Below are 15,142 nucleotides of genomic sequence, written 5' to 3' on the forward strand. Positions count from 1 at the left end.
TCAATTTAACGCCGAAAATACAAACAAATCTGATCAGCTATAGTTGTTCCGTATATTGTTACCTTGTCGTTGCCTTTTTATCTTCGCCATTCTTTCACAATTCCTTCTCAACGAAATTCCATTGCAAACACGTAACTGTTGAAACGAATAAATTACATTTAATCGTCCTCCTAATAAAAGCCCTGCCAGTAACAAAGTAAGAATACCACGAAGATATCAGTCATTATGTTAGCAGTAGGTAGCAGTCATGTCGTCATCGTATCTATCATTATAATACGTCATCCGCCTTTCGTTCCTCCTCTATCATTTCCCCGACATCTAGAAATTTTATTCATAACTTTGTGAGATCCAGTCGAGTGGATTTGAATTTTCTAAAATATCAGCCTGTCAAATTTCCCATAAAGAATCGAAAATACCTACTTTTTATACGTGAAATCAGAGACACAGAAAATTTCGAGGATAAAGAGATAATCGTTTTGTAAGTCGTCGAAAACACTGTACATTTATGGATTAGTATCGATATTCGCTACCTTTGCATTCAGATCTTCCTGATAATAATTTTTAATCCACCGGTAATTACAATTCCACCGATCTAGACTCTTTTGACAATTAAATTACACGATGAAGTCTATCTTCATGATTAAACTTATGCCATGTGACCCATAAAAAAATGTCAAATTCGTTTAGAGAATGCGTGGGATCAATCCACGCCTGCATAAATACATTCATCGTGCATTTGTTTCCCACGTACAAACGTTTCCATTGGAAAATTAAACCACGCCTACACACTGAAGAAAAATAAATCTCAATGGCCACGTAAATGTCCGCTACGTATATGCGATATATTTTGAAACAGCCTGTACAACACGATGCTCGTTTTTTTTCGCCGATAGCTCCACTTTCCAGCGATATCGAACGATACGAAAATTCTTTGGGACGTTCATCGACGAACCTCTCTAGCACGGAGGGACACGGAGATGGAGAAAACGTAACGATTCGGAGAAATCGTTGGTTCGTTTCGTATCTTCCGGCGGAGCGTATTTTCTCGCGAGGAAGCACACTCACGAGGCCCAGACTCGCGCGATGTGTACGTGCCTTAATCTTGCCGCGAGATGCACATCCGCCGGTACTCCTCTGCTCAGATTGAAACACGGAAGCCCTAAGGCCATGGTTAACGGTGAATTGGTACATTCTCGCGCTCCCACCGATACATGGACGAGCTGCACGAGCACATATGTGCGTACTGTGTACAGTATATGAACATTTCTGGTCATGAGGATTAGGATAACTAGCGAGTTTGTATGTATGAAACGTATAAGCGTACATAATACACAACTACATATATATATATGAACATTTCTGATTAGAAGGATCAGGATATCTACTGAATTTGTATACATAAAACATATGTACGTACACAGTGCGCAAGTTTGTGTATCGGAACATTTCCGATCATTAGGATTAAGACATCTACTGGCTTTGTATACATGAAACGTGATAATCTAGATCGTGAGATAAATGATCAATAGGTTGGAATTTTGTATTTGTGTAAGAGAATACTTGGAGATACATGGTAAAGATTTGAAGGAATTGTTCGCAAGAGTTATGGAAATGTTTTGTCTACGTATATTAAGTTAACGTTAGAACAATCGATTCATAGTATATATCGAAACACGTACGTTGTACTATACGTAATGAAAATGTATAGGTGGGGTAAATGTAATTATATTTCCGTTTCAGTAACAGTCAACGTTAATTTTGCCACCAGTATTTGCATGTTTTTAGCAGTTGTACAATTAAATGCAACCCGTCGTTTTAACGAGTTTGGTAGTGAATCAATGGAAAATTACGTGCGTTGATTTTCGAAATTCTCTGATATTAAAAGAATTGTAACGAGCTGGCTAGGGATAGAAAAATTTCTACGAAATCTGGATCCCATTTGGAAGAATCGTTTATAGAATAACGATAGAATCAAATAACGACAACTACACTGCTCAAAATAATTAGAGAGTCGTCTTCACCTCGGTATTTGACCTCGCTACTTGTATACAGATGTCTGTCTTCCTTTCTAATTATTGCCTTGAAGACAATCTTCGTTGCATAATTATACAAATAACGTGTCAATTTATCGGGTCTATAAAACTTCCTCGTTTGTGTTTGCTTGGTTGGATCGATAGAACCATTCATAATAACGAATCTTTAATTGGTTTGAATAGACAAAATCAATCGAAGCAGTGAGAGAAGCAGCGAATCGAATAAGGAGAAGAAAAATGTTTGATATAATTATATGCAATTAACGAAATCGTTAATTATGATACGAAGGATTCTAAACACGTGTTTTTTATAATCTTCTAATGATTTTATGAATTAACTTCAATTTCAACTTACGAACAGAGATTTATGGGAACATGCAGAAGCTTCCAGTACGACGAAGCCAATTTCCTGGCTGGAAACGAATATACGTTCGTTGCTCCACCCGCCCCTTGCTTTTTTGCTGTTTTCATCGTGTTACAATTTCGCGAATCACAGGAAAATGCACGGTGAGATCGAAAGTTGCGACATAAATTAAATATAAACGGAAAATTGCGACAGGACATTTTATGCGAGAACAAACGTGCATTTAACGCGAAAACGTGTTCTCGTTCTTATTAACATCCGTCGATGTTTCTAATACAATGAGATACGAAGGAATATCGATTTTGCGAAATCTCTTTTGCATCATAATTACGACGAGAATCGACCTCGAGCTTGAATCCGTAAACATCGTTATTGTAATAATTTCATCGTTTAATACCGATAATAAATACGCAACAAAAATTAATTAATCGAATAGTCTAAAGCGCTTTGAATTTGCATGTAATACCAAGTTTCCAATTTGCAGCTCTGGTTAAACGAATTTCGCGGAGGTCAAATGGTCCTCTGCGTCCTGTCCGATTAAATTTAAGCCTTTCTACTAGCCAGGCGCGTTCGCCTCTTTTAAGTCTGATTTATTATGCATCGTTCCACTGACTCACTCGCCTCTATCGAAATTCTTCGAAGGATCAATCGATATGCCTAGCCTGAAATCAACACGTTAACGCTTTATTCACCGTTCAATGCACGTTTTACGTATATTTTATACACGTTCGAATATGTCTTCGACTTAATTGTATTCTTATATTTAATAGTACTCGTTTGTGAATTCTAATCAATTCGATGTACAGGCGCAAAATTGTATCAATTTCATCGAAGGGAATTTTCAGGAATTTCCGCGATATCGATGTGCGATTTCGTCGAAAAAGAAGCTGGAAAATCTGCATAGAAAATAGAGAAGAGAATTTCATCGAACGAAAAAGGCCAGTTCGAATCTTTCGAGATTCCAGTTTTTGTAGATTTTCTGGGAGTTTTTATCAATTCGGCTAGCATAGATACGGAACGTGATAAAAGTACAAAGGCCAAGCTAAAAAGATTTGTTTCGTGTTTATAAAATTGCTCACGAAACTGTGCGCCTTTAGGAAATTCAACGAACTGTATAAAGAACTGGAATTTTAGGAAATTTAAATATACAAAAGTATAGAGAATAGACGAAATACAACGTTCGTTAATAATATTTAGAGGAAATAAATCTCCATTAACGTATGATTTAATTTATATAATATAATAAATAAACAGTGGAATTAATTTCAACGAACATTTCTTCGAAATAATTTTTCACTTTCGTAAACGGGGAAGAAAGAGAGGAAGAGAATTATCGTCTGCTTGAATATTTATAGTTCAAAGACATATTATACATATTTTCGTTTTTATCTCGCGCAACTCGGTAAACACAGTGTAAAATTATAAGCCAATGTTCAATGGTCAACTCGTAAACAACCCGCAATAAGCCAATGTTTAATAAATCAACTCGCAATGGTAATGCGTCCATTTGGAAATTAACTGGTTCGTTACCGGAATAAAATACCTATTATTGTTTCCTAATGCGATGGAAAGTCTGATTCGATTGCAGCCGCGATTCGAGCTCGCCGAAAATGGTGACGCATGATATTAGCGTTCAAAAATTCCGTCTGCCCGTGTATCTGAGCAAATATTATTATCGTACACGAATCTTGAAATAGATGAAAGACTATAGATCCTTGTTCGATCTTCTGTAACTAGAATTTCGTTTACTTTATTACGTTCTATCCGTTTAATTTCGTTTGTAGTTAGTCTACTTTCGCTCTCAATGTCTCAAATATAAGTAACTTTCAAATATGTACCTCGTCTGTAAAGGCTCGTCAAGTTATAAATTTAATCTATTCTTAAATTCTACGCTATAGAACAAAATAATGAACGTTTCTCTATTTATATGCACATCAATGTAATTATATACCTAACGCCGAATCCATCATCATGGAATAGCCGATAATAAAACAAACGTAACCCCGTATATATTCATTTATTCAATCTGCAACGAAAGGTTTATTACTTGGCAGCTACGTTTCGACAATTCGCAAGCTGATACACAATGAAACGTATCGATTCCAATAACGATCCGATATCAAATGCAAAATAGCATTATGGATTGTTGAGAACACAACTGTCCGCTTTCTATCCGATATTCGGTATATTGGCCGACGGATATGTATCGATGTCGACGATGCAACGCATCGTTACGAGCCGGTTTCATTAATTAATATCATCGTTAATAGACCAATAAATCGATACGTTCGATGGTGAAACGAACAGACGGCTCGAGCACGCCTACGAGTCTCTTCCATTATTTCGTTGCTTCGTTACTCTGATGCACTGTCGGAGTGGCAAGCTTAGAGGACCCTTCAACCGATGTCACTTATCGTTTCTGTTGTTTTTCTCGTTTCCCTGCTCTCCTTCTCATTTTTCTATTGTTTTATTGCGGATATGTGTGTGTGTGTATATATTGTTTTATTTGATTTGATTTCAAGTGTGTTTTTATTGTTTCGATATCAGTAGAGAGAAATACATAACCGTAGAGTAAATAGATGGAGAAGGATATTTTTATTAAATTAGTTCTCAAAACACTTTTTGGAAAATGAAACATCGTTCTGAGATTCTTTTACGGAATCGATGAAGTAATTGATTAGAGTCCGAGAATTGTTACGTGGCTCGTAAAACCGTTCCACGCGGTATTAATTCTTCCATGCTCGAGTACTTTAACGATTTATTAACTAATTAGACGAATCTACAAAAATAACGTTACGTGCGTTTTAGCTCTGTAACCTCTTCGATTCTAATTAAATTCTCGTACATTAATACTTGACTGGATTCTGAAACAGCTTCGAGATCGCACTCTCCAATCGCTCTTGCTGGTTCAGTTGAAATAAATAAATAAAACCAAGCGACGTTTGGTACAGTGCACGACTGTGCCAATGCGAGAGTGCGAATAAAAGATCGCACGTGTCGCGCTATTTCGAACGTTACGAATGATAATATCAGTTTTCTATTTTTGCGATAGTTTGCATTTGCACGATATGGCATAGACTTTGGTATTTTTCTTCTTCTTCTCCATTTTATTCCATTGAATATGAATATTTTTGAACGTCGTTGAATATATTAAAGTTTTCACGGTGTAACATGAAAAGAAAGACGCTAAAATATAGCGCACCGTAAATTTCACATCTTAAATATCATCAGTATTTATAATACGTGTATTTATTGTTTATAAAGTAAGAAACTACGAGCGATATTAGAATTTTTGCTTTTGTAAATGCATACGGAAAATTACAGTTACGAAGAGTTAAATGCACGTTATTCGCCAATTAGAGCTACAAATTACTGTACTAATTAGAATAAATTTTCGAATTATACAGCTAAGAGATTGGATTTAATAAACGAACGAAATAAATGAAAAAATTTAGATAACTGAAAAATTTTAAAAATTCTCTCCGCTAATTATTTTTACCCTCGTCTCCCACGTGTTTTATATGCCCCCGTTGAATATTTAAAAATGTCCAGTTCGTTCTGGATGAACCCTGCAGCTTGAAATGCCTGCCTCCTGTCCTTCCTTTCCCAAGCTTCTCCAACTAATAATAGGTTCGACTACGTAATTTTATCACCTTCAACCGTTGGGCAACTTTTCCAGGATGAAGTAACCCTTTGAACACACCGGTTTTATCGAAGAAAACAACTTTCCGTGTAGTACGTGTAGCGCGTTTTAAAAATAACAGTGGAAGTGATTGGGACACCGCGATGGAGCGCGCTGGCGAAAAGGGGATGAAATCGGCGATTAATAATTCAACGAACAAGCAAAAAATAAATCTTGATCGCGATAAAATTGTCGCGCCGAAAATAACCGCGGGAATTTATACATCTGGATCGATAAACAGCAATTTTATACAATTAAATTACTTTCGAATTTAAACAATTCGACGTCAGATCGTTTCAACGATCGATATGAGACACGAAGAAAATCAATTTTATATAAATTAAGTAGTATAGACACCCCATTTTCCTCCTGTGGGATCCAAATCCCTTTCTGGCTTATTCACGATGATTGATTAATATAACGCACACGTTTGGAACGTTACGTTGCTGTTAGAAATAAGATAAATCAATAAATTGAGGAACAGAATTTTTTAACCAGTCTCTAGTTCCAACAAAAGTTTTCTTTTTCATTTTTCAAAGATTTTTTTACATATTTGAGAACTCTACGTATTTTTCGTGTTTTGATACGATTGAATGTCCCGCGCCCTTCGCAACGCTTTAGAAACAGGCTAATTCATTTGCGTTAAATGTTCGAACGAATAAAAGAACGATGTTTATCAAACATTTAAACTCGATATTACAGTAGCAACAGAGAAAACAAGGTTTAATTTAAAATGAAAATGCAGTTGGTTAAGAGCGAAGGTGGATTAAAACGGCTGAAAATAAAGGAGAGTTCTACTGTATTCCATTAAAACGTTCGCCTTAAAAACCTGCAATATAAGCATAAAATATCCGACAGCTTATAAATCTATCAGCATGCAATTACACGCGTAACCAACATGCATACATTCATGCTTAAACCAAAGACAAACACGGCTCGATAACCAATCCAATCGAATCAACTTTTCAACCACTCAACCCGCCTATCGGTTTCAATAGGATTTTCATTGAATCTGTCGGTTATATCCCGGAAACGTGGCCGTCAACTTATCGAATTAATTCCCACGAAATAAATTACCTCGTTCTATTCGCTTCGGTTCAACTTTCATTTCCGAGTGCCGAGCCGCGTCGTCGAACAACCAAACTAAATGACTGCTACTCGCGCGCCAGCCAAATCACCCTCCCATCTACAGCAACAGCTTAACACTTTCGTTTCTAAATTACATAGACACGCGTACAAGGCACGAACATTCGTTCGTAACTTTTACGTGACTCGTTTCCCATGGCAAATAAACGATTTGTACAAAGATTTTGATATCTAGAAATTTACGAGCAACGAACGCGAGATTAGCGTAGAACCTGATCTATCGACAGAAGAATATGAATTAGCCTGTCATTCGAATCGTTCACTGTTCAAAAAATATCGGATTCCAGGAAAATTACCGGCAAAACGCTTTCAAATCGATTTCTTTCATCGGCGTCGGAACGTTTCAAGCGGCTTTTATTAATTACCTGGCGTTAATCTTCACCCCCGATCCTCGATTGGTCTCTTTTATAACGGCGATAAAGAGGCACCGAGTCGCTGGCTATACTCCGCAACGTCGTACGACGAAACTCCTCGGCCGTTTCTACACGAAGCGCATTAATCATAATACGTCGCTTATTAAACGAACCGTCCCGTTTGCCGCGACGCGGCAACGAGGTCAACCCCGACTCACACCGGAACACAGCCCTGACCGACCCTCGGTTAATTTCGAGTCAAGCCGAGCGTGCGTGCGTGTGCACGCGCGTGTCATGTCCGGTATATTACGTTCCGTGTGCACACCGGTTACAATTAAGTCGGTCTAGAAACGTTGCGCGGCTAACAGACCCGCAGATGGTCCAATTTTTCAAGTTTTATCGAATATGGAAAATTCGGAGGAATTTGCTTCTCGCAGAGTTCTGTTTAACGTTTTGTTTTCCCCTCGGTTGCTTCCTTTTCATAACAAAAAAATAATCTACGATTTTTGTATCGCTGTGAGAAGACATATTTCTAATGAGAAAATACATGAAAAGTAGGTTTCGTAGAATTTAATTATCTACGTACGATGATCCAGACGAGGAGACGTACGAGTTTTCCGGTGGCGTTTTTCAAAATTTCACAGATATATTTGTTGGTAGAAAAATATGACATTAACACGACGTTGCACGCGTGAACGAGAATAACGGGATTTTAGTAATTTAACGAGATTTAAAAGCTTTCAACGGTACAAAAGCGACGGAAATATTAAAAGCTTCGAAAGCTTGAAACACGAAGTTCGAAGACTTTAACACGATTTTTAATGGTTAGCAACTTTTGAAGAATCGAGTTTGAAAGACTTCGAGGAAGATTTGAAAAGTGAGGGCTTTCGGTTCGAAGATTCGAAGATCTTCGTGGGTTTGGTTGATCTAAAACGTTTGAAAGATTGAACGTTCTCAACGAATCCAAAAATTTGCAAAATTGCAAGAACGTGAAACATTCAGAAGCTCTGAAAACTTTAGGGGACGTGGAAAATTTGATAAGCCTGAAGCGTTTGAAGGATTCGCGGAGCTTAAACGTTGTAAAGATAAAATATTCAGCCGATATAAAATTTTCTAAATTAAAATTTCTTAACGATACGAACGAAATTTAAGCATTGGAAAATTGTCGTAAAACTAAAATACCTTCTTTAAATATGTATTGCACGCGATAATACTATTGACTTTTTAAATGTTTCGATTTAAATTAAACTGGGATTCGGGTTAAACTGAAATTATCGGTTTTTAAAATTTCGTATTTATATATAACACTTTCAAAATACTTTAACATCGATCTCCGATATCGTTTTCAACCAAAAGCATTGCGTCCACGAACAACTAAAATCCTTTCTTTGCTTTTGCCAATATTTCCAGAAAATGTGAAGAAAATCTCATTTACAATCACGTCACAATCGCTTCTCACTTGCTCGATACGAAATATGTAAGCACTTTACAGGCGGCTCACGATTCGCGTTTCCGCTTCTTCTCGCGTTCCTTTCCATGAAAACAACGTTTTTCAGCTTTTTCGAACTGGTCAGAAAAAAGAACGATGTCTCGAGACTCACTGTCCAGCGTCGACATTCTTCCGATGTTCGACCAAGATGGAAAATAAAATTGAATTATGCATCGCTCCGTTCAAATAGAGAAATACCTTATCGAAGAGAAAAAGAGTCTCGCACGCAAATAATTCAGCATCAGCTGGCACCGATTTGAAAATTCTTGCGATTGATACTCGACGACGGGACGTTTCCTTTCGAACAAGATTCCATTCTTTTTCCCGAAAATATCTTCTGCAACCCCGTTAAGAAGATATTTTATTATGCTTTATATCTTTGGAAGAATCCATTTCTTTTTCTGCGCTTTCTTACAAGATATAATTTCCATACAATTTACGCGTACGTTCAACATTTCAATGATCGAATTTCCCAAAAATACGAAAGAAATATTTGATCTTTCATTTAACTTGCAACGATGTTACGACGATTTGAAAGACGTAACTATCAGTAGCGGAGGACGATCAAAAATACGTTTAAGCGCTATATTTCTTGAAAAATGAATTTATAAAATATTTTCTCTGATATTTCGAGATCTACTTGATCGGTTGATTCGAAATTTTGCGCGCACCTTCAGCAGGTGTATTCACATTTTTTACTTATTTTACTATCCGCTATTTAAGGTAACAGAGATTGGTTGAAAAATTCATACGAAATGTTCGACAAATTGATTCGCGATACTTTATTTACAGAAAGGAAAGTAATTATGTGATATTGTGTAACGAGGAAATTGGTTTTCGAAAGATAAATTATTCATTGAGATTTGTAGATTTACTGGTCGATGAAAATTCTATTTGAAAGATGGAAAAGTAAATCTAGCTGCTTCCGTTATTTTTTTCAGAGCACGAGCATATTTTTAGAAATAAAGCTTCGCGTGAATCGAAACGGTAGATATCTCTTTGAAATTTCATGAATATTCCAACTCTTTCTGATGGAATTTCGCAAATTCTGCGTCTCTATTAACATTTTCTATCTAGTAAAAGTACAAATAGGTATAAATTATCGGACAATTCATAACGAAAGAAATACGTCATAGTCTCGAGTATATTCCGACACGATATAGTAATTCTGTCTCTGTCATTCTGCGTCATGAATCTACAAAATTAATTAATTCCCAACAATTAATTTCCGCAGAGTTAACGATCACGTTTCCGTTCCACAAAACTAAACTCTAAGCTGATATTAGTTTTCTTCGTCAGTCTGTATCTTTCCATTTTCTCAACGTTATTTCTAATTTTTCCCATCGTTCGAAACGCCTGCTCTCCATGACAAGGATACGAAATTCGTTATCTTAGCAATCCGTCAGTAGAGAACACTCGCGATAATTCAAATCCTATGCAACCGGATAGTAATCGACTGGGAAATGAAAAGCAAAGGCTGAATCAGCAGGACGACCTCGGCTTAAAATTAATTACGCGAGATTCGCTTGCTATAACCGGGATCCTATCCGACTGCATGATATCAGCCTTCTCGGGCCTCGTAATGCCTTTACACGTGCACGGCCATAGAATTAGGAAGTCTACAGGATCTCTCGTTGATCTGTTCCACTTTCTCCGTGAGAAGGAATTCGATAATTCTTCGACGCGCGGAAACTTTCGAAAATTCTCCGATTGTTGATAGTCGACATCGTGTGTAAACGCTTGTACGTGGTTTGTTAGCATAGATAATGGCTGAACCGTAACAGATAAGAGAAATTGTAAGAACAGATATCTTGTAAATGACGTTGCAACTCCATGGTATGGTTTGCATGTATTGTAGGTATTGTACTTTCATCGACGATGGATTTGTACGTGCATGTTAGCATTTGAAGTTTTAGAAGAAATCGATCAGGGGAAAATGGCTTGAATGCGTAAGAGATATTTCTTGAAAGGAAGAATGGAAAAATACGATACACTTTATGAAATATTAGTTAAAAATATGAAATCTTTTTGTACAAGGAAAGATAGACTTTAAAAATGATATATTGGAAACGTATATGATTAATACGTTGATATTAAAGATTTATTTGATCATAAGAATGAAGAATATGAAATTCGTAATGACTACTACGAATTACGTAAATTATTGCCAAGTATTTGTATTTCATCGTAATGTTGAATCGATCGATTTATAGGATTAATGTTACCACACGTAACGAATAAATACACTCCGATGTCGATAAATTATTCAATATTTTCCGAAATATCAGCAATATGCACATACATTATGCACACGTATGCATATGGGATTTAGTAACTACCTAATTTCTCTCGTATAAATCGATTTATCCTTACAATTATGGCTGTTTGTTTTCAATCGCTACTGTGCGGTAGTTTGATTTTTTCGTAATTTTGTAATTAAAAATACACTTTGTCAAGAAGAAGCAAGTTTCCGGATTCTTTTAAACAACAGTATATATTTCTGTCGTATAAATCGATTTATCCTTACAATTATGACAATTTGTTTTCAGTCGCTACTCTGTGGTAGTTTGATTTTTTCGTAATTTTGTAATTAAAAATACACTTTGTCAAAAAGAAGCAAGTTTCCGGATTCTTTTAAACAACAGTATATATTTCTCTCGTATAAATCGATTTATCCTTACAATTATGGCAGTTTGTTTTCAGTCGCTACTCTGTGGTAGTTTCATTTTTTCGTAATTTTGTAATTAAAAATACACTTTGTCAAAAAGAAGCAAGTTTCCGGATTCTTTTAAACAACAGTATATATTTCTGTCGTATAAATCGATTTATCCTTACAATTATGACAATTTGTTTTCAGTCGCTACTCTGTGGTAGTTTGATTTTTTCGTAATTTTGTAATTAAAAATACACTTTGTCAAAAAGAAGCAAGTTTCCGGATTCTTTTAAACAACAGTATATATTTCTCTCGTATAAATCGATTTATCCTTACAATTATGGCAGTTTGTTTTCAGTCGCTACTCTGTGGTAGTTTCATTTTTTCGTAATTTTGTAATTAAAAATACACTTTGTCAAAAAGAAGCAAGTTTCCGGATTCTTTTAAACAACAGTATATATTTCTGTCGTATAAATCGATTTATCCTTACAATTATGACAATTTGTTTTCAATCGCTACTGTGTGGTAGTTTGATTTTTTCGTAATTTTGTAATTAAAAATACACTTTGTCAAGAAGAAGCAAGTTTCCGAATTCTTTTAAACGGCGGTATATATTTAGAAAAAATAAGAGCAGTGTCTCAGGTGTTACAAAAGTAACAAGTTGGATATGGTTTCGGACTAAAAAGCATGTTTGTTCTTGGAGAAATTAGCACACCATAAATTCACGTTATATTTCCGTGTTGCGACCATTCGGACGCTTTATTTGCCGAGCGTTTACATAAAGGCGATAAACGGATCGATTCTCGTAAATCAATGAGGGACGTCGAGCTGTAGAAGCGGTGGCCGGTAATGGTTGTACGGGACTATCTTGCCGTTTTAGAAAGCTCGTTTTTTCCCCTATCGTTTTTCTCCGCGAACGACATTTTTACGATCCCTAAATCCAGCCTGAGACCTGAGAGAATTAATCGGCGATTGTGCCAGTATTCGGTATCCTTGAGAGCTAGATCGATTCCGCCCCCTAAGCTACGGCTCTCAGACTTTTCTCGGTCGCACTGCACCAGCAAACTTTCACTCCGGATTATCGAATATCCTCCTAACAATCATTTTTACCTATAAACGATGAAATTTTCTTGGAAACTTAACAATTAGGAAAAGTTTGTCGTTAGAGCGTTTCAAATGTGTATCTACGTATATAGAATTTATAAATGCAGATCTAGGGCTATTTAATTCGTGTTGACGATCATAATCTTAGTTGAGTTGAAAGATCTATGAAATTTGTATTGAAAATTTTGCAGAAAAATGATTATAGTTCGATCGATGTTGATCGACTTCTCGACGTTGTTTAACTCTGCCAGAATTATCAGACAAACGACACATACTTTTACTCTTGTAACTTACAGAAGGAGAAATTGTAAGAAAGCTACTTCGTCTCTGGTTTTCATGATTTTTGCACATGCCGTAGAGATCAACGTTTTTCAAACAACGTTCTCCTGTATGTACGCGTAACAAGGATTGACAAATCTAACACAAACACAATACAGCGACGATATTCATTTTTAACTGGGCTATAACACACATTTCGTACAGCCTGGTATATGCGTTTGTGCACAGCGCTTGAAGCTGGTCCAGCTCTCGTTTATTATTACTATAAACAAAAGATAGCCGGTCGACGAACAATGCGTTCGGTTACACGTGGATACGGGAAAATGTTGTTCGAAAAAACGTTCATCCCTGCAACATATCCAAAAATCATGGAAATCGGAAACGAAGTAGCTTTTCTACAGTTTCAGCATAAAAAAAAAAGAAGAAAAACAATGGTAATAGAAATTAAATAAACAGCAAACGTATCGATAGCAGGTTCCAACAATAAACCGAGAAAAATATCTGTAGAATTGGAAAGTAATCTGAAAGAATTTCCCAAGTGGCCTTGTCTTATTTTTATATTATTTCGCATCGTGTGACACAGCATCCGTTCAAAACGAATAGGATTTACCAACAACGTATAGCTCGAGACAGAGGAATCACGAACGTTCAATTTTCAACGGGCCAGTTCGACCATAACGTTTGTCGGATTTGTCGAGGCAATATCGCGCGATGAAAAGGGATTTCTCTTTCCCTGGGAAGACGATGGAGAAGCGACAGAGGCAAAAGAGACCGACGAATCGAGGCTATTCGACGCTCGAACAGCCTTTGATGTGACCCCGTAATCGCTTTGAACTTTCCACCGTGTCTCGACGCGTTAATATTTGTCAGCAATTTCTTTTTTCCTTCTCGATTATGCTCGAACACGATTACCGGCTAGTATCGATGATAGACCGTTCAAATCATCGAATCGGACACTTATTACGCGATCGTCTGAAACGAGAAAGCAATCGCGATGGAAGGGATTAAATAATATAGAAAAAGACGTGAATCGTAAAGTTCTTATTAAGCGAGTCGAACGATCTTGTAAACATACGTAGCTGACGCTGATGACAGGAGCAAAGATATCGTATAATTTAAATCCTTGAAATCTTTAATATCAGTATATTTCGTTTGAATAAATTTTTACGTAGAAGAGAAAGAGAACTTCTTTGAGGTAACTTTGAAAACTATCAAGTGTCTTATTGATAATCTATATTGATCGATTGACTGACATCAGTAAAACTGTTATTAACGTGTTATTCGAGTAAAGCACATGGACACAAGAGAATAGAAAAGTGTCAAGGATTCGCAAGACGAATGCTGCTTTTCTTAAAACCTTGAGAAAGATTGATAAAAGAATTGTATATTTAAAGGCAATTAATCAGCATGTGGATCCCAAATGCTAAAATGACTATATTTCTTTTAGTAAGCAGCGTACTAATTGAATTAGCGAAATTTACGAAGATTTACATTCGGTAATAAATTTTAATAGCGAATACAGAATTTTAATGTCGCTCCTCGAACGCAAATTCTTATTTCTTATATTCTTCCTTTTCTTCTTCTTGACGTAGCAACAATGCACGTGAAAGTATGATTGCTCGTACTACCACTGCTCATAAATAATAATTCGCTAAATGTCAGTTCTTTTTCTTTTCAGGGCTTCTTTAGAAGAAGCATTCAAAAGCAAATAGAATACAGGTGCCTGAAGGACGGCAATTGTTTGGTCATCAGAATAAGTCGGAATCGCTGCCAATACTGCAGATTCAAGAAGTGCCTAGCTGTCGGCATGTCCAGGGATTGTAAGTAATCACCTGCGTAAGCACTTTTCGTTAACTCACTACAATACCGATAGGATATCGTAGAAAAGGAATCTTTGAAACGTTTTAAAACATATAATTCCATTCTTTCGATCATATTTTTCGTGCCAAATTTTATACAATTATATCCTTTTCATGTCTCCATAGCAATTATTATACTTGTTTGTTTTTTTACGCGCGGAAACGTATCGATAAAGATGC

The 15,142-nt window shown here is 36.3% G+C and overlaps 1 protein-coding gene across 3 annotated transcripts in view; it reads left to right on the top strand.

Moving 5' to 3' along the window:
* LOC117233116 (ecdysone-induced protein 78C) overlaps window positions 1-15,142 on the top strand; it is a 140,150-nt gene that overhangs the window by 113,152 nt on the left and 11,856 nt on the right. For all 3 annotated transcript variants that reach the window (XR_004493264.1, XM_033493090.1, XM_033493089.1), the window contains one exon: window positions 14,782-14,923. Coding sequence is in view for 2 of the 3 variants with exons in the window: in XM_033493090.1 (XP_033348981.1) it covers window positions 14,782-14,923 (142 nt within the window). In the remaining variant the exon portion in view is untranslated. The remainder of the gene's footprint in view (window positions 1-14,781; window positions 14,924-15,142) is intronic.

The sequence above is a fragment of the Bombus vosnesenskii genome, unplaced genomic scaffold, assembly GCF_011952255.1.
Source record: "Bombus vosnesenskii isolate JDL3184/JDL3185 unplaced genomic scaffold, Bvos_JDL3184-5_v1.1 scf7180000013295, whole genome shotgun sequence".
Classification (NCBI taxonomy): domain Eukaryota; kingdom Metazoa; phylum Arthropoda; class Insecta; order Hymenoptera; family Apidae; genus Bombus; species Bombus vosnesenskii.